General features: G+C 45.3%; 2 protein-coding genes across 3 annotated transcripts in view; one reads left to right on the plus strand and one right to left on the minus strand.

Moving 5' to 3' along the window:
- The window catches only part of nudC (nuclear distribution C, dynein complex regulator), a 374850-nt gene that overhangs the window by 324882 nt on the left and 28351 nt on the right, over positions 1-21617 (minus strand). The gene's annotated exons all lie outside the window — the stretch shown is intronic.
- The window catches only part of LOC143032408 (uncharacterized), a 52247-nt gene that overhangs the window by 28757 nt on the left and 1873 nt on the right, over positions 1-21617 (plus strand). Inside the window, exons 2-3 of the mRNA XM_076197145.1 lie at positions 20439-20966; positions 21197-21383. Coding sequence (XP_076053260.1) covers positions 20439-20966; positions 21197-21383 — 715 coding nt within the window. The remainder of the gene's footprint in view (positions 1-20438; positions 20967-21196; positions 21384-21617) is intronic.

Below are 21617 nucleotides of genomic sequence, written 5' to 3' on the forward strand. Positions count from 1 at the left end.
TAGCTGCGGCCGAAGCCGTCACCTTTGCCCTGTTATACGTTCTAGGGACTGTTGGGACAGATAACGAACAATTACTGCTGGGAATCGGAGAGCAGTGCAGGATTCGAACCCACAACTGAGAGAATACGAGACCAAGACGCTTCCGATGACGCCACCAGCGCACCCCAAATACTTTCCCGAGTGAGATCGTCTACCATTAGCCAGAAGAAAATGTATTAGGGGCGTCGCTACTGCAAAGGAATTAAGACCATAAGATTACCATACCCTGGAAGTTGTGACAGCTTTCAACCATGTGTGTGTGTGTGTGTGTGTGTGTGTGTGTATTGTATCCCCAGCTTTAGTACACACAATGTTGCAAATGACACTAGTGGCAGCGTGTAATGACTTAATCGTAAGTGTCAAAGTCATCTGGCTTATCAACCATCCGAATCTTGCATGTTACCGATGAGCGTGAAGGCCTACTGTGTGTAAACTGTTTTATGGAGCTTCATTCGCGTATTGTGAGCAGAATCTCAATTGCCAACATCCTCCATACCGGATAACATAAGAACATAAAAATAGGGGAGAACTCAAGAGACCATAAAGCCTACACTAGGCAGTTCCGTGTCCCTTACCACCTGTTATCCTTATCTATAAAATTACCTCATCTTCTCATAAAACAACCAATTGTTTCATCGCTTTCCATGGCTACCGAGTCTATTCCATTCGTTAACCACACTGTTGGTAAACCAGTGCTTACCTATTTCCTTCTTGCCTTTTCCTTTTATTCTATTTACCGGCCGGCTATTCTACCGATTCCCGTCCCCTGATCGATGAAGAAGGGGTCATGCATACAGCATGGCCCAAGACCAGGAGCCTTCAAGGTCATGCAACCCGACCCTGGTGCAACCTGTGATCCATTGTCACCAGGTGCTCTTGACCCCGACTGTCACGCGTGTTAGCCCCCCCCCCACCCCACCCCCACCCCCTCCCACAACCACCTTCTGGCATCATGAATACGTCACACATCTGCGCAATGGCTCAACATTGGATGACCTTGTAGTCTGTTGGGTAATGGCCTGGCCTATCTCTATGAATGGTCTCACGTAGCTATTGAATGGCGGGGGGAATATACATCGAAGTCAATAAACTTCCCTGACCTTTACATGTGTGCGTGTATGTATGTATGTATGTATGTATGTATGTATGTATATATATATATATATATATATATACATACACACACACACACACGTGTGTGCGTATGTGCTTGCTTGTTTGTACATGTAGTACCTAATTGTAATATACAGAAGAGGAACAATGCTCGTTGGGTACTGTCTTCTACTCTCCCAATTTATCACATCTAGCCTCAAAATAATGTATGTGCATGTGTGTGCGTGCGCATATGCATACACACACACACACACACAAATTCATACTTCGTAATCAGTAATGGTAACGAGCTCAGGCCAATAGAAGCTTACCTGCAACAGACGTTACTCTGTGCGTTGGCACTCAAGGCAGAAAACGACCGACTCTGCAAGGAGCAGCAGCACCAGCACGAGCAATGACATAAAGCTGCCGCAACAGCCTGTGTGTGGTGTGAGTGGTGGTGGTCGCCAGCGGACTGCATGTGGTGCCAACGCGGTCAAGGTGGCTGGTGACGGAGTTGTCACAATGCCAAGTCCATGAACAAAAGCGACGCACAAAGAAGGGACTCGACAGCGGGTCAGCGATGACCTCCAGCTAACCAACCATGTAACCTTACTGCCCACCCCACACCCCACCCCCTACCACCCTCGCCTGGGCTTCCCCCAACCTTGGTTTGGGGTGTAATAAACACACGGACCGAGGTGCAGGTTTGCTAAAGGAGATACAGGATGATGCGATTGGAGATATTATCTCACAATCTATAGAAAGATGCGAAAGAAAATTAAGTTTGCCCATGAAAAACTAACGTATACACGCTATTCTCTCTCTCTTTTTTTTCATCAAAATCATCTAAATTCCGTATAAACATAGAACAATATGAAAGCTTCCTTTAAACTCGTCTTGCTACCCAAGGGCTGCCACGAAAACAAATCAAGCAACCTGATGACCGCTCGACTTAAATTACCTGTCGGCACGAAAGAAGTTCATTATGACAAGACAGACCAAGACAGGGCTAAGCAGGAACTAAACAAACAGTGTAGCAAATGGCAAATTCCAAAATCATATACATCCGTTGATAAATATATTACCCGTGTAAACTTCACATGTTTCTGCTAAACAACGAAACTTAAAAAAATTCCCGGATTATAATTCATTCCACGTCTTCGCCGAACACAAGAACTAAACACCTCCAAGTTTCTTCCTTCTCCATGGGAACAACATACGTACGTACATACATATATACATACACATACGTACATATATGCATACACACACACATATCCTTTCTCCCTCATAATAGAGGCGACTAGCCAGGTCATAACACACAATCTCAATTATCATTATTATAATAATAATTATTTTTCTAATTGAGAAGCACATCTTTCTTTTACATAACTCCCAACACCACACGATATTCTTTAGTCCTGGCCAGCCAGGGCTGTCGGGAATCAATGCGACTATTCTGGTTAATACCAGACATATCCATTGAGCCGTGGGCTACTGTGGCACATTTAAGAGGAGAAACAACTGAGAAAAATGCTGATTCATAGGTGTAACAGCCGCGGTGACCTTGGGAGGGGCGATTAGAAGCAATTATGCTTACAGATAAATACGGAATACAGGAAATGCACAAAATGGCTTCCGTGCACACACTGCGTCTAGCCACCCACCCCCACTCTCTCTCTCTCTCTCTCTGGCCCAGCAGGAAATGTTGTTCCCGTCTTACACTTGCGGTATTGGTGAGCAGTTACAATAGTGGTGGTAGTGTTGGTGGTAGTGTTGGTGGTGGGGGTGGTATTAGTGGTGGTGGTGAGTGATCGTAATAGTGGTGTCAGTGGTGGTAGTGATGGTGACAACGTTAGCGATCATAATTGTCCGGTGGTGGTGACGGTGAGAGCGTTAGCGATTATATTTGTTAGGTGATGGTGGTAGTGGTGATAGTGGTGGTGGGAATTGAATTCAGCGAATCCCCGTGAACACCTTTTTCCTTTCCTCCGAGTTCCACACAAAAGCTCGTGTGAAGTCCGGACCCAACCACATTCCCCCCTAATCCATAACTACACCAACCAGTCCCAGCCCCATCTTACCAGAGACCAAGAACAGCTACTTGACTTGTCACATTCAAGCAATTTTTGATATACAGAAGACCGAAAGAGAACCCTTTGAAGCACACACACACAAACACACAAGCACACACACACAAACACACAAGCACACACACACACACGGTAATCTTAAGACACACCCAGATACCGCACACGTCACATCATATCCCAATTAGTCCTACCCACATTGCAGCAAGAGGAGCCTATGCCGAGTGGCACCGAGTATCTACGGCCGAAGCCATCACCTTTGCCCTGTTATGCGCTTTAGGGACAGCTGGGACAGGTAACAGCCACTGCTGGGAGTCGATAGTTTGTGTGTGTATGTGTGTATTCACTTGGTCTTTGGTCTTTGGATCACGTGTTGGACTCGTGATCGATAGCTATTTCCCTCCTGGAAGAGAGCTCAGAGCTCGTAAGTCCGATCTATGGGTAATGCTATGACCTTGCACACACACACACCCCCAACTCCCCGCCCACGAGAGTTGGAGTAACACCTCTCAGCGCTGCGATACTGATATTATTTCAGCCCCGGGCGAGAGTCGAACCCGGACCTCCGTAGTGGCAGGCCAGTGTCTGTGTACGTGTGTGCACGCGCATTTCCTAAACGTGATTTACAGAATCTGTCACACTCATAGTAACCTGTCTTTAACATTTTAGTTCACTCTGACCTTGACGTTTACGTTCTCCAAAGCTCCAGATGTTCAATTCGTTCGGGGCGTGTGCGTTGGTATGCATGTGCGTGCGTGTGGTGCGGTCAGCTTGAGTATGCATTGTTCCGGTAACCGTATTGTGTGGGAGGAAATTGAAGAAGAATGTGTGTGTGTGTGTATATATATATATATATATATATATATATATATATATATATATATATATACACACACACACACACACATCCCAGGCTGTGGTGAGAAACTTTTTTTTAGGTCGACGTTGGGTCGCCTCCCCACCTGACCAGGGTTAACGATAGCCAACGCGACATAGTCGAACTCACGACCACCTGCTCATAGTTCGACACGGTATCCACTGGGCAACAGCGCGGCCCTAGGCGACAATATTATTATTAATAAGAATAACAACAACTTATAAAAAACATTAATAGATAAAAATCTAGTGTCAACTTGACCAACAGCAACCGTGGGATCACTACCTCAACTGCCCCTTTGCTATGACTGCGCACTTTTCAGATCACCCCCCCCCCCGGCCAAAACACGACCATTTTCCTCGATTTAGGGCTCCATGCCGAACGAGGTTACACCAACTACGTAGTTTATTCATTTTCTAATTATTTCGTCTTGAATAATACACCATGATTCTATTTCCTTTAAATAAAATCGACTTTACGGAAAAAAACATTAGAAAGATTTTCTAGATGTTGTTCAAGTTACTGACAGGTAACAACATTTGTTTTAGATAATATTCAGCTCCGGGTTCCTCGTTAAACCAAACGGTGATTCCCAGTGCATCGAATCCTCTATATACGAAGATTCGATATTACGAAAAGTGGAAAAAGTGAGGCCCAGCTTTCACTATACGAATCACCAATACACGAAAGTGGATAAAGGTACGCATCCTTTTCGTATATTGGGGATCTCCTGTATTATACATGATAGCTTAAACACGTGCAGAAGTAATCTTATCTTTTATCACAAGTCTGGTCGATCCATCTCCACAGTAAGCAAGTGAATGGACCAATCAACTCAACGATAGCCACAATCGCTCTACTAACAATAAAATAAAAACTAAATAAATAAACGTAAATAGGATGAAATACAAAATAAAATAAAAGATTAATAAAATTATTACTAAAAACAACCCGAACCATCCCATGGAGAACGAAAAGTCATGAACGATTTAGTTACAAGTCATCTCCATAACAACGAGAGATGAAAGTCCAGCGGGGGCCACCTGTGACATGGCAACCCCCCCCCCCCGCTTAAAAAAAATAATAATAAACGCGCGCGTTCGCTTGCAAACAAGAAATAAACAAAATCTACTGTTAACTTCCGACAACCTTTGGATACCCCGTTCTGTGATCAAACAACCACCTTGTCCATATAAGCCCTGTCTCACGACTCAATACCCGACGCGGAAATCCTGCCGACTGTACAATTAGCTTCACTTAAGTGGCTGGCGTCTGCCACGAAGACTCCGCAAGCTCATTTCCTTACGTCAAACACTTACACGCATGAGTCATAAAAGACTCATTCGCGCCCATAAATCTATAACTAAAGAGACAAATATTCCCTCAACTCCCTACACGGCAAAGGCTCCTGTAGTATACTAGGGAGTGGTGGCAGCTACAATGTCCCTTCAGCAAACAGATACTGAATAAGCTACAAGACGCCGGTTCCGCCTCCCTTTGAGGCACTTTCGCTTTCCGACGACGCGGGGGGGGGGGGAAGAGAGAGAGAGAGAGAGAGAGAGAGAGAGAGAGAGAGAGAGAGAGAGAGGAGAGAGAGAGAGAGAGAGAGAGAGAGAGAAAGAGAGAAAGAGATTAAGAGAGAGAGAGAGAGAGAGAGTAATGCTCATGGCATCATAGACTCGGGAGATTTCGAGGTCCCTGAGCAGTTTGAGCTCTCGTCCGACAGAGCCTCTGCTTATTCCCGGACCTGAATCAACCTGTTCAAGGATGACGCCCGCTGCCGCCAGGCGATTTCAATCAGCGAAGGGGGAAGCCACCTCGCTACTAAAACAGTCGGAAACCCAGAGAAGTTTCTTCCCCAACCCGTTCAGTGAAATTTCGGACGTACATCTTCTTGCTGCAGCCAGGCCGAGGGAAATACCCCCTCCCCCCGTCCTTAAACAGTACATAACCGCCTGGTGCCAGCCAAAATGAAATCCTCAGTCGGTCACCACGCAAAGAGATTAATTAAAAGGTTAAATACGTCAATTCCCTAATTGCCAAACTGTAAATTTAACATACATTTCTCTTAGGCCTTTACTACCCAACGGGTGTGTTCTACTGAGCTGAACAAAACAGTTTGGCGTTGGAAAGGCTACAGCATCTAGACATGCCCATTCGTTACTTAGGGCCGTAGAGGGCGCTCTCTCTCTCTCTCTCTCTCTCTCTCTCTCTCTCTCTCTCTCTCTCTCTCTCACACACACACACACACACACACACACACACACACACACACACACACACACACACACACACGCACGCACACACATAGAAAACGTAAATAACAAACCACCTTATAGTGGAATGAAAGGCCTATGAGGAGACATCAACTCTACTTGAAATAAGGATCCAAATTTCCAATCGGGGGTTCTCGGGAAATGACTTGGCCGAGGAAAAAGATGTGACCATCAATGTTGGGTTCAAAAATATCAATGTGGAGATGAAGAAAGTACACAATCTTTTGAAAATACAGGGCGTGTGAAGACCTCAGATTCCGATAGGATTTCAAACCGGATACCTAAGGAATGCTGCATCAACTGGCGATCAAAATTCATAACATGTGTTCACTGGAAGAAGGGATATGGCTTCAGGGTTGGAAAAAGGGCTAATGTGGTACCAATTTAAGAAGAAAAGCAACTGAACTATAAACTCGTGTCCACTGAATGAAGGTGTAAATATGTTGTAAATTTGTGAAACACAGGTATGTTTAATACTTTGAAGAGATGAACGCTTTAAAACCAATTGGGTTACAGAACTGAAGGATCACGTATACCGCACTTAATAATCTTTCACCAAGGAACGACTGCTGTGCTACAAGAGAGGCTCCTTGGATTGTGTGTAGATGTGGAGTAAGCCTTGGACAAGGTGCCTTACTATCAGCTGTACACAAATTGGAGCACAGCGACTTAAGCAAGCTACTGATTTGAGCGTAGATTTCCCACAAAACCTGATACATTACGGACAATGGAAACGCATTTAGGATAACCAGAGAAATGTGTACATGCGTAACTCCTTTCATGTACATTACAATTAGTTAAGCAAACACCCACACCATCCTAGACCCTCTTACCAAGATCCGTGTCCCACCCAAACACTGCACCCATTGGCCCGGGGCGATTCTATCCTGCACGCTTTCGTATTCCGACCGCTAACAACACAGATCACGTAAAACATCACTGGGAAGATCGATCACGAGAGTTCCCCACGAAAATTCCATCCTGCACCGTCATCAACCCCAACGAATATCACAGACTATAGACCAAGGTCTTACATGATACCATCGGGTCAATTCACTTTGAGAAGCCAACGCGATGACATAAGTTTCCGTGACGGAATGAATGTACTCATGACGTCATATCGTTCTTATCTTTCCGCTGTGAAAAGACTTGATGGTATTGGGCAACAACGACGTGCCAGTCCGCGTCGGAAAATAAACATAACGATATGACGTCATGAGAACATGCGATAATCGAATCATTCGAATTCTTCTTAGGTCTCTCAGAACCTGCTCCAAGCAGGCTACGTCATATCGTCAGTGTTCTTTCAGTATAAGTTACACACAGGCCCGCGGGCGCGCGCACTCATCCCTTAGCTCGAGGGAGGCAGCATTGATAGTGAAACATTAAAACCCTGAACAGAGCTCGAACTCGGGCTTCCAGAAAGGAAACTTAAGACGTTAACCACTACATCAGCAATGGAGTAACCGAGTACACGCACGAATCATCATAGTCTTGAATCATGTGTTGGACTCGTGATTGACAGCAATTAATCACACAACCACATGTGATGCTTTTCAGTCCTGGCCGGGGGACCAAACTCAAGACAGCTTCGTTAGCAGGCGAGTTCGGTGCCACTACACCAGCAACCTTGTGTGTGTGTGTGTGTGTGTGTGTGTGTGTGTGTGTGTGTAGCAGGGAAGGAGGGAGAGAGGGAGGGAGAGGGAGGGAGAGAGAGAGAGAGAGAGAGAGAGAGAGAGGTGAATTGAAAACAACAACTTAACAGCAACATTTTACTGTGTATTCTACACTTAAAACATTTGTTTCTGACTAAAGCCAAACAACTTGATCAGAGACTGCCTCGACCGACCCTTTGTCAGAAATCATCGCCACACAAAAACTTGTCCTACATTGCGCCAGCCGATTCTATTCAACCGATAACATCTCAAAATTCAAGTAATATGTTGAGCAACATAAGCACGTTGAAGTGTAAAAAGGCCAGGTATACCGCACGCTAAAGTGTAAAGTACTAGTAGACAGCACGCTTAAAGTGTAAAAGTATAGGTAGACCGCACGCTGGTGTTAAATTATAGGCAGACCGCACGCTAAGTGTTAAATTATTGGCAGACCACACGCTAAAGTAGCACCTATGTTTGCCACTATGAATGAACGGGTTTGAAACGCGAAAAAGTTTGGCCGCCTGCTAACACGAAATCCCACATCAATGGAGGAAAGGAAGGGCTAATATTCCACGAAGGATTAAAACTCCCAAGCGACCATCCCTACCCGAGTCGCTGTCATATGGTCATCGCCTATTTTTTCCTCACTCTTAGCCCATTTTTTTTTTCTTTTACAACGTGGAAATAGCTCCACCGCAAGGACTTGAACCTTTGCCGTAGCGACTGCTTATTCCGAAACAAAGGCGATAGCAGTCGCTACGGCAGTTTCGAGTCCTTGCGATGGAGCTTATTTCCATTTGTCAAAATGACACACACACACACACAAATATATATATATATATATATATATATATATATATATATATATATATATATATATATATATATATATACATATATATAAGGTTTACGATCATCCGGGCACATATCCGGGTCAGAACGTGTCAAGATCTTAGAAGCATTAAACGATTCAGAAACGGAATGCATGACACCCCACGTTTTCCTTCAGTCGGAGCAGAACAATGGCCTCCGGTCTCAAGGCGACCTCCCCAGTGAGACGATTGCCCGCTTCAGGTCGCATCGCGCGCGCGGCGTAGAACGACACAGAAAGCGAGACGACACGAGGAGGCGCGACGACGGAAAGGGAAAGACTTTCACTTAGTACGCTGCGTGTGGTGGTGCTTCAACCGCCGCGGTTCGTCCCGCTCCACCGGTGCTTCGCTTACTTAAGAGCGCTGCGTCGTTCTGGCTTCGTGTCACGCGGTTCCAACTGAACACGAAGGAGCGAATGACCCGCGACACACGACGCGTCGCCAAGTCATTACCCTTCTCAAACAGAGATGAGCTGGAGCACCGAGTAGGTGCGGAAGTGATGCGTGTCAGCATATTCAGAAAAAAATGAAAACTAGACAGATGTAACACGTACAAATGGGCTGCATGAAGACGCTTTCGCAATACATCATCCACAAATATTGTCTTTCGTCACACAGAAGCGATCATATGACAAGTGCCGTAGTAACTAACCAACTACGCCATCAAGACTCTCTTGATGGCGTAGTTGGTTAGTTACTACGGCACTTGTCATGTGATCGCTGAGTTCGAGTCCTCGGCAGTACCATATTTCAATTTCTGCATGTGGCCCCATTGGGTCTCACGATGATGATGGCTTAGAATTAAAGTGCGTTGTGGTTGTTAAAATGTATCTCTAATCACTGGGACCCATTCAGTGTTGTACATACATACATAAATATATATTATATATATATATATATATATATATATAATATATATATATACATACGCGTTATGTCTGTGTATTTGCCTAACTGTAGTATACAGGAAAGGTACAATGCTCGTTGGGTACTGTATCATACTCTTCAAGGTATCATACCTTGCCTGTGTGATTCACCATGGTCTTGGATCATGTGTTGGACTCGTGATCGATAGCTATTTCCCTCCCGATCTATGGGTAATGTTGTGACCTTACGCGTACACACACACCAAACTCCCTGCTCACGAGATGGAGTAACGACTCTGAGCGCAACGATACTGAAATTATTTCAGCCCTAGGCGGGATTCGAACCCGGACCCCCGTAGTGGCGGCCGGGAACTCTAACCACTGTGTGTGTGTGTGTGTTTTAACATGCATCACGAGAAAACAAACCCGAAGACAAGCACATTTAAGCTGCCAGTCATTACAGAAAGGCTAAATACACAGTACAATCCTTCACTGTTGCAGCAGCTCCATATTTACTCGGCATCCGCAAATATCCAGTAGTCCTTGCAAGAATAATAGTTTCACCTCTTCACTACGTTAACGTATATTTCTAGAAGTTTGTCCAAAGACCAGATGGTCTTACTTAACTAAAGGTGTTTGATACCTTCACCTGTTGTTTGGGTTCAAGGAAATTGGCAAGAACTGGCTTACCGACAGTGATTAATAGGTAAAATGGGCTTAGCAACCATGTAGTGAGCGCCGAGACGATTGGTTACTTTAAGAGATGAGCAAATTTCATGGATGGGGATGACAGGTGGTAATGGACATGGAACTGCCTAATCTAGGCCTTATGGTCTCTTGCAATCTCCCCCCATTCTTGTGTTCTTATGTCCCCCCCCCCCCAAAAAAAAAAACACCTCATTTTCTAAAAAGAAGCAAAATGTGACTCAGTATTTAGGTTATATATAAAAAAAAAAATCCCGCTCCTTTCTAAGCATGAGATGAAAAAAGAAGACAAGTCTTGGTCCGTCATTTTGTAGGTACTGAATAAGGGCCGAAAGCCCTCCCCTGCGAGGCATCGTCCGGTGCAGCCGGTCGCTCGTAATAAATCAATTAATCAATAGGCAAATACATTCCCATTTTCCTTTGGAACGTAAGTGTCCAATCATCTCGGTCGGTCTCATTCTCGGTCCCCGCTGTCCTTCGGCTTCCTGGCAAAATGCCCAACACGGCGCAAGGTCGGGGCGTGACACTGCTAATGAGGCGAAGAACAACCGACCACCTTGAAGTAAACCAGTCTCACCCAGCAGCACAACAGGCGCCCCCCCCCCAAAAAAAAAAGAAAAAAGAAAAAAAAAGTGACCAGTCCCGTATGCTTTATTAGCTGTTTCATGCAAATCAATATATTAAGGCTTTTAGTTATATCCATGACCCAGTATTCATTCTTATTTGAAAAATAAAGATTTTTTCTGCAGTTCACCAACGATCATCCAGCCATACATACATACATACATACATACACATACACACACACACATATACATATATATATATATATATATACACATATACATATATATATATATCAAGGTGAGAAACTCTTTACGGAAAATGTGCTCCGCAAACTTGACTGCCTGCCTTAGAAGACGCATCTTTCCTCACCGACCTTTTGCAACAGATCCAAATATGTACAAAACTCTTGGGGCAGACTTCACACACACACACACGCGCACACACACACACACACACACACACACACACACACTGGAGCGTAGCTCTTTTTCCTGCGCACAAACCAAGTAAACACATCCACCACCTTTACAAACAATGAATCTATTTTTCCACTCCTTCACATCCTCCTTGTCTGTCCTCTACTGTCCACCAAACACCACAAAGGTGCATTGTCCTCTTCCACCTTAAGGGATTTACACAGCTTCCAGCAGCGCCGACCGCTGAGAGTTCGTCTGAGTAAAAACCCTTTTGTTACAACATTCTATTTTTCAAGTCTCCAAATATCAAATAACTTCCTGTCATATACACCGCAAAGCTGAAAGGCGATCTAAGAAATTGTAAAGCTATACGAATGTTAAGTCATACTGTTTAAATGTTCTTAGACTAAGCGAAATCATATTCTAGTTATCTTAATGGAAGTTGGAGGTAGGATGTGGGAGGAAAAATAGCCCAGTGTGATAGCCCTTTTGGCCAAGCCCCTGAGGAAGGATTTCTCCAAAATGTGGTGTGAACAATATTTGTCTCAAAAACGGCCTGGGCTTCCATATCCCAATATCGTCTTACGGTAATTAAAAAGAGTTTTTCTTCTAAGTTCTTCACAAATTTACTCAATTTTCTTATCAGGTTGGGGGGGGGGGAGAGGGAGAGAGAGAATAAAAGTTCAATGTCCTCATGTCGACTGTCGTAGCACTCACTGTCCGAACAATCGACAATACATGTCGATCGCAAAGCCGCAAAACCACAATGACCCTTGGCCGCGGCCGCCGCCGCCGCAGCCGGCGCGGCCAAGGGTCCATTTCCCAACTCCTGATGATCGGGAAAGGTGCCACCCGGTACGGAAGTACAACACTCCAGTCACGTAATTTTGCGATTCGTTTCTGAAGACAAACAAGCCAATTGGGGGTTTGGCTCGTTTAACACATATCGACTTTTCGCCGTGCGCCGTCCACGACACGACGTCGTGCTCTCAAATAAACATGAGTGTCTATGGACGCTTTCACACAGGGTCGTGGTCATCACGTGTGAAAACGTGTATAGACACCTGTTTTTTTTTTTTTTGTTTTTTTAGAGCACCATGTGTCGTGGACGGCGCACGGCGAAAAGTCCATACGCGTGAAACGAGCGTAAGTCTTTATCATATCTCGTTTAATCATTGCCCTTTGCCACCGACATAATTACGAACCGAACGTTCTTTGCCAAAATCACCGCCCACTTGACTTGGCTCCCTCCTTCCCCCCCCCCCCACCCACCACCTTTGCCCTCCGTACTCGTCACTAGTAGCCAGTGGGTTGGACATCGATTCTGGGGAATGTGAAGCCAGACTGAAACAAAGTCTCCACAACAGGCTTCAGATGGATGTTTTCTCACCCACCAAGCTGTACTCAAGGCTTCCCTCTGAAGCCCTTGTCCTTGGAGCGTTAGTTCTTCATTCGAGCTACGCTTGGGCTATATTCGTTGGGCAAAAACATAAGAATGGAGGAGAATGCATGAGACCATAAGGTTCACACTAGGCACTTCCATGTCCCTTGCCACCTGTCATCCCCATCCATAAAGTTATCTCAGCTTCTCTTAAAACAACCAATTGTTTCAGCGTTTACACGGAGCAGTTCAGTTTACTATGACGTCATGTCGCCTGTCGCAGCTCTTTATGACGTCATGTCGTTAGTTTTCTTACAAGTGATTTTTTCAATTAAATCTATTCCCTCACTAGTACATCACGGAAAAAGGCAAACAAGGAAGAAAGTGCTCCCATATATATATATATATATATATATAAAATTACGACGAAAGAGCAGAAAACATACAAAGTTTGAACGAATTACTTAATAAGAAATAATGTAAAAAGACATGGTTGAAGCCCTAATAAGTACGCGAAAAAAATAATTCAACGACTGTAAAGCAGTATTCGAGAGCGCGCGTACATCTCTCTCTCACACACACACACACCGAGAGTAAGAGGGAGAAAAATAGTTAAGTACTGTATATACCGCCTTTGGGGATGGGTGTCCGTTTTGCTTCAGTGACGATGTGGGTCTTCTTCCTGAGGTTGTTAGAAGACTTAAGTAACAGTACTCATGCCATAACTAGTATGGTTAAAAATACACAATTAATTCATAATACAGAGGAGACCAAGGTGACGCGTGGAAACAGAAGTATGAATATACAGACACAAGCGCACAAACACACACACAAGCGCACAAACACACACACACACTAATTAATAAACTGGACTCAAATGTAGGAAACCAATTTCAATGACGAAAAAGTCAAATTACGGGGAATGGAGAAAAGTACAAGCAGGCCATCAATGGAGTAAATGGAAAGTGAAACAAATGCAAGACCGGGAAAGGAGGGCCCAAGAATATTCATTATGGATATGTTACCCCGATAAGCAAGTTGTAAAAGGTTCTTAGTATGAAAACACACACACACACACACACACATATATATATATATATATACATACACAAATAATACAATAATAATAATAAATCAAGAGAACCTGATCCACCCCAGCATGAGTGTAGTCCCAACATTAAAAGAATACAAGGGAACACAACCAAAACGGTGTAGAGACTATTAGACAGAGCGCTTATAGAATAGTAAAGATAGAGTGAGAGAGAGAGAGAGAGAGAGAGAGAGAGAGAGAGAGAGACTGGATCTGTTCTCATTGGAAGAAAGACTTGGGATGCCACGATCGATGTGGTCAAAGACTACAATGGACAAAAATGACAATGAAAGGTCTCTGTTTGGGATAGCAAGACGAGAAACAACGAAAAAGAGCCTAAAACACAAAGAAACATCTATTTCTAAACAAATCCCGAAACTTTTTTTTTTAACAAATTAAGGTGAAAAAGCCTGGTTTGACGCATGGCGACAAGGGAGACGGAAAACCACAATCGCTGATCTTTTCCAGAAAATTGCAATGAGATAACGCACGCGCGCGCGCGCACACACACACACAAGGCATGCAGGCAATCGTCCGGGGGGCCTTGAAAACGACGGTTCGGACCAAAAGTCACAGTAATGACTTGCACCGCACCCCACCCCCCCCTTCTTCAACACGGTGACGTCATGGCCAGAATCTGCACGCCCAGACTCGATCTTGCCGGGCGATTCCATTCGGCAGCAGAAGAACGACCGGGTCCCTCTCCCCTCGTCAGTGCAAAATACGTAACGTCCGCCGCTTTTCCGAAGGGCGGTGGAAAATGCCTTCACTCAAGACAGCTGTGCCTGTCACAGCAATATACAATGTATTCGCTAATCTCCCAAGTCCCACAACAATTCTGCAATATATATACATACTGTACACACACACAATATATATATATATATATATATATATATATAGTTTGAAGGTGACAGTTCAGTGGAGAAGTTGGTAGGAAAAGACGGGTGGATCAAGAACACTATTCTACTGACGTTCCGATTACTCTGAAGAAAACTTCTGGTCGAAACGTCAGTAAAATAACGTGTTCCTGACCCAACCCTTGTTTTACTACCACCTTGTCAACACAAACACATGTGCGAGCGTACAACGCTACCATAGTAACATTTCGAATTAAAACCTTTCATATATAACACCCCCCACCCCGCCAACACACACACACACACCTTGAACATGGCGACCTACTTGCGAGATGTCTATCCTCGTCAAGGCCAGACGATTAAATCGCGAATATCCAAAACGCGAAAAAGCTCCCGCTCAAAACACACACCCAATCTTGTACACAAATGTAGACTCCGCCTCCCACCACCCTATGTATTTTATTTGTTATTTACATTATTATAGTTTTTATCTATTAATTTTTTTTTCGCATCCGACCTAGATATGGACCAAAAGGTCTCCTGTCGGCATGCTCCGCCTTTGTAATCCTTTGTAAAACCGCCTGGCCTTGCAATGACGTGGCGGGACGGGGGTTCCTGCGGCGTACGCTTATTTTCTAATTCCAAATTTCTTTATTTTCCTTCCCGGTATTCATAGAGCTATTTATTAAAAATTTCGAATATCATTTATGGACGTCGCCTTTGCGTAGGCCGTGTCTCCGTAAAACCTGCTTCAATTACTGGTTTTAAGCCAGGATTATAATTATTATTATTGTCATCGTCGTTATTATGGTTATCATCATCATCATTATTGCTATTATTATTACTGGTATTGTTATTATAATCCTCATCATTATTATACATTTCTTTGAAACAAATACGCTACGGTGGTAATGGGCTCAAAATGGCTTACTGTACTACAGCTACCCCAGGAGAGAGTGAAGAGAGGTTAAGGTTTTATCCTGAGGCGTGTGTGGGTGCGGGGGGGTGGGTTGATTGCGGGTTGGGTTGATTACCCCTCGGGGGTAGGAGTGACACCCGGCGAAACAGCCCCTCGGTCGACGCAATGTTGCAATAAACAGATGGAAGTTGAAATGAGCCGTGGGGATCTCTGGTTGCACAGACTTGCCCTCAAGTCCATTTGCAACACACATCTCCAACCTGTTCCCTGCCTGCGCCCTTAGGAGTGACCTTGCTCAGACTCTCTTGCACAAGAAGCCATTTTCACTCCAAGAGTCCTCAGGCCACAGGCGACTTATTAACCTATTCGCTGCCACGATGGAGGTCAATAAATTCGCCCGCCGGCGCACGGAGGGAAAGGAAATGGAGCACCAGGTACGGGAAGTGGGTGGAAGTGGAGGGAATCTACTCAAAAGGAAACAGGCACGAACTGGTTTACTAATAGAGTGGTTAACGAATGGAATAGACTTAGTAACCATGTAGTGGGCGCTGAAACAATTGGTTGCTCTTAGAGAAGGTAGCTTTATGGAAAGGTATGATGAGTGGTGAGGAACATGGAACTGCCTAGTGTAGGCCTTATGATCTCTTGCTGTTTCCTCCATTCTTCTGTTCTTGTGTACTAACAGCGGCCGTTTTAATAATCATACTCTTCAATTGATGCCCAGGCGTTTCTTTTCAGCTGATGGAAAACTTCAGGCACGTGGCCCTTGGGCTCGTTTCACATGTATCGACTTTTCGCCGTACGCAGTCCACGACACGACGTCGTGCTCTCAAATAACCACGGGTGTGTATGGACGCTTTCACACGTCACCACCCCGACATCGTGTGGAAGCGTCCACAGATACCCATGGTGATTTGCGAGCACGACGTCGTGCCGTGGACAGCGCACGGCGAGAAGTCGATAAGCGTAAAAACGAGCCTAACATGACGTACTTCCAAGCTTCTGTCCTAGCTAAATGTTTTATTCAGTTTATAGGAATTCCAAGTCGGAAGGAAGTTTAACCATTCTCTATAACCATTCCCATATCATATATCCTACCAAACGTAAATCTTTAGATCCAAATGGTATAAGGATGAACGCACACACACACACACCGCCCGTGTTTCCAGTCCCCAACCGCTGTAAGGATTTCTGTTCTGGCTGGCGTGGCCACGGACCAAAAGGTCCCTCTAAGGTCCGAGATTCTAATTCCGACACACATCCTCCGTCAACAGAATAAAATCGCTGGGACGTCACCAGAAACAAAACAAAGTCCTCCACCGTCTTAAACGGGGTTTCGACCTTTACTCCCTTTTGACACGAGTAACTCCACTAGTGACATAGGGAGTGGCACTCTCCCCCTTGTTGCCGCAGGGGTCGGTGCAATGCTGCTACACGCGGGTGTCTGAACTTGGCACCGTTCACCCACAAACCTTGAACTCAATGCTGGATCCACCTCTCGCTGTCGTCACTCGTCCCACAGCATTTCCCCGCAAGTTCCCCCTCCCCTCTCTCCCCAACCCCGGAAACCCTCAAACCAGTGGGTCTCAACTTTGTCCACTCTGTTCTCCCCTTCATGAATTCTCAACATTCATGTGGTACACTTTCATCTTCCTCCCAAGTCACAGCCAGAGAGAGAGAGGAGAGAAAAAAAAAAAAAAAAAAAAAAAAAAAAAAAAAATTATATATATATATACATATATATACTGTATATGTAGCTCAATGTTATGAAGAGAAACATTTTTATTACAAAGTTGAGTCATAATTCTTACATTTCTTCTGCCAGAACAGTGACCGAAGTTATTTTAATATATTCAGATTCCTCACATTATAATGAAACGTATATTTTGTAACAGCAGGCCATGCCCCCCCCCCCCACCTAAACTCTTGCCGTGGCTCCTTTGGGGGCTACTGGCCACCATGTTACTGGCTTAACACATTTACCACGGTAACGAGGTTACCAACAGGTAATCTGGTTCAACTGTACGGGAAGGTGGAGATGGGGGATGACTTCAGTCTGAAGGGGGGCCAGTCCTCTCCCACGTCTTTCAGACTGGGGTCTCCTCTCCAACTGTATAAAATCGCCTCTTTAGCCATAAAAAATCGCGAGGTACGTCACCCAGTTGAAGGAGCTAACTGTGGTTCCTTCGTCAACGCACTCCGTTTTCTGTAACGGTACACTTCGTTCTCCCTAACGAAGCACCGCTAACGGCACATTAGGTTACCAATAACGGTGCATCCCATTTTCTATAAGGACCCATTCCGTTTTCAAAACCCGGCACCTCATTTTCTATACCGTAACATCCAACTCGGTAGCGTTGGGGTAACATCCCAATTCTCCCCACGTGTTGGGGCAATCATCTTTCCCTCCTATTCTGGTTGCCACCGGGCTATTTAACCAACCATGGGACGTCCTCGACAATGATGGGTTTATAGTCGATCTCGAACATCTCATCCAGGTGACACATTCCCTCTGTTGCCAGGAGAGCTTGTCCAGAAGGAAATGTGGCAAAAACTTGTTTACCAATACAATGGTTAACGAAAAGAATAGACTTAGTATCTATATAGTGAACGCTGAAACAACTGGTTGCTTTAAGAGAAGATTAGATAACTTTATGGATGGGGATGACAGGTGGTAAGGGACATGGAACTGCCTTATTGGTCTCTTGCAATCTTCCCCCATTCTTACGTTCTTATGAACCCACAAAACTCAAGACTATTTTAATTAGATTCTAAGAGCCTTTACTCTTCAAAGAGTTAAAAACAATCTCCCATTTCGGGTGGAATGGGACTTCAAAAATTTAATTCTGGCTCAAGTTAAACTATTCCATTCAGCTGAAGAGGGTTTAAGCCTCGAAGGTCTTTGACCTTCACCATCCTTCAACTTGATGGAGACCTTCCCTTCCCCTCCTTCAGACTCTCCCAACTTCCAGTCACTGCTTCGCCTTCCAGGCACTTGCAAAACTTAATTACACGCTTCTACTCCCACCCCATACTCCTAATCTTCCACTTCTCATTTTCATGGTCCTGTGCTCTATGAACTCCGCGCGCACACGCACACACGCTCTCGTCCGGGGAGGTTAATGGCTGTCGATCGCGAGTCCAACGCGTGATCAGAGACCATGGTGGTGAATAACACACAGAAAGAGAAAGAGAGAGAGAGAGAGAGTGCAAACCCATCTGGTCAGACTGAGCAAAACCATTGATAAACTTTATGTTCATAGTTTCCTATGTATGATTGCGTGGGTGACCACGTAACAGATGAAACTGATCTGTACATCTACAGCATGAGGGTGTAAAATCAACATCTACGTAAAAGAAGTCTCAAACACGCGTTACTTAACGAATTGAGCAAGTACACACAGGTACACCCATACACAACCCATAAAGACACAAAAACTCCCCCGCAAGCGACACTAAAATCTGGCAGAGCCATCCCCACCGCTCCAGAAGTGCTTCCGGCGGACCGCAAGTCGCTGGGGGTCCAGTTCAACACGGCGACGGCGTCATCTGCGGTCGATGCCCGGGGGGGGGGCACAAGAATGGAAGAGAATGCAAGAGACCATAAGGCCTACACAAGACAGTTCCATGTCCCTTACCACCTATTATCCCCATCCATGAAATTTTCTCATCTCTTAAAACACAACCAATCGTTTCAGCGCTCGCTACCGTACATGGTTACTAAACCTATTACATTCGTTAACCACTTTGCAGGTAAACCTGAGCTCCTGCTTCCTGCTCCTCCTTTGCTTGGGTCCTGCATTATCCCTTTCAACATGGCGACGTCAATCCTTGCTCTGGCTCGTGACAGATGAATTCTATTTAGAACCGGGGCGACCAAGGGGATAGTGTCGTTCGAGATTCTTTTTCGTCCGTAGTACGTCCATCACCTGGATAGAATCGAAGAGAAGAGAAGAGAAGAGAAGAGGAGAGAGAGAGGGTGGAGAGACGTGGAGGGAGGGAGGGAGAGTGTTGGGGGGCGCGCAATGAGAGACGGGATGGATGGGCGGGTCGGGGAGAGGGGGGGGCATAAATGAGAGGTTTGACAAGAAGAGAAAGCGAAACCAATGTGGAGACGAGGCTGAGACCATCTCCTGTTCCTGTTCACATCCAAACCGGGTTACGACACCAAGAAGTCAACGTTGACATGGCGCAGAAAAAAAGAAGAAACAAAATTTGAAATCTAAAAGAGTAAGGAACTAATAGGTCCATATATGGTAACCGTTAGTTGCTGAAGAACACTGCTGTCTGGTGAGGTGTCTATGCCAGGCGGCGCTGAGTGGCTGCGGTCGAAGCCGCCATTTTTGCCCTATTCTGAGGCCAATTTGAAGTATCTTGATATACCCCATACCATTAACCACATATATCTTTAATTTTGCCTACTACCCGCTCCACCCTTCAAAAATTCCTACAGACGCCCCTGATCCTCCTCGTTCCAAATGACACTTGACAGTTTATTACTCGTTCCAAGTGTCACTTGACAGTCCTCCTCGTTCCAAGTGTCACTTGACATTCTCCTTTTGATTTTAGTTCCAAGTGTTACTTGGCAGTCTTCCCGTTCCAAGTGTTACTTGGCAGTCTTCCCGTTCCAAGTGTTACTTGGCAGTCTTCCCGTTCCAAGTGACACTTGACACAGCGCACCTTCTCATTCCAAGTGGCACTCAAGAGTCCCCTTCTTCTCGTTCCAGGCTGGCAGCGGCAGATTCGCCCTCGGGAGCGGGAGTACGAGCAGCAGCAGCATGAGCAGCGGGAGCACCAGCACTGCCATGAGTGACGAACCCTGTTACGACTCGCGCTACCACAAGATGGGCGGAGGAGGAGGAGGAGGAGGAGGAGGAGGAGGAGGAGGAGGAGGAGGGGGAGGAGGAGGAGGAAAAGGAGGAAAGGGAGGACGAGATGGAGGAGGAAGAGGTGAAGGAGGAGGAGGAGTCCGAGGCGGAGGCGAGAATCGTATAGCCCCGAAGTATCTGCTAGCGCCTCCGACCCCTCAGTACATGTTGAGTTCTCCGCAGGAGAAGAAATACGCCGGCGGAGGAGACGGGAACTTCATCTTGGGGGTCCCCCCGGGAGATAACAAATACTTCCTTGGGGGGCACCTAAGTGACGGCGGGAAGTACGGCAACGAAGGCTTCTGGCACATCCCAAGGGCATCCCTATGGTGTCAACACAAATCCTGTAACTACGACAGCCAACCGTGCAACCAATGTCAGTGGAAGGTAAGTGCCACCATTCACAGTGTTCACTGCCTTAACCAAATGACTATAAAAAATCAATCGACATTGTCGATGGTTTTGCAAGACGAACCTCAGCAAGAATCATCTCCTCAATTTATCCATTAATGGCTCCGTATTTATATAACTATTAATCTATTCATTCCTGATCTACTCAGGGCAAAACTTAACTGTGTACCATACCAGTCCCTCTAATGCACCTGTTATTCCCACAGGACGAGTGCGCATCCCAGTGTTCATCTATCAATCCGCCCCCAACCTTCACAGCCCTCGACAACTACCAGCCTGTTCGCCGAAAGTCCAAATACTCAGCTTGTGGCTGCGGCATCGTCTTTGCTGTCACCACCGTCTTTTCCCTCCTCGTCTTAGCACTCATTGCCGCTTTTATTGTCTACATAGAAAGTAAGTGGAAGACCTAAATGAAAGCCTACTGTGAAAGATTTTAGCCGATCAATGTTTTCCAAAGTTGGTGCTTAACTTTTCCCCTCATGTGGCCATCCTTCATTGAAGTGAAATGTTCAGCACCAACTCGAATAATAAAGATGGGACTTCATCCCAAGCAGTAGTAATTAAGATAGGAGCTGACCCTTCACTTATAGGCTGGCCCTTAGATGAAGAAAAGCATATGTCATAACC

Source organism: Oratosquilla oratoria, chromosome 13, assembly GCF_046742065.1.
Source record: "Oratosquilla oratoria isolate Oo_2021 chromosome 13, ASM4674206v1, whole genome shotgun sequence".
Classification (NCBI taxonomy): Eukaryota; Metazoa; Arthropoda; class Malacostraca; order Stomatopoda; family Squillidae; genus Oratosquilla; species Oratosquilla oratoria.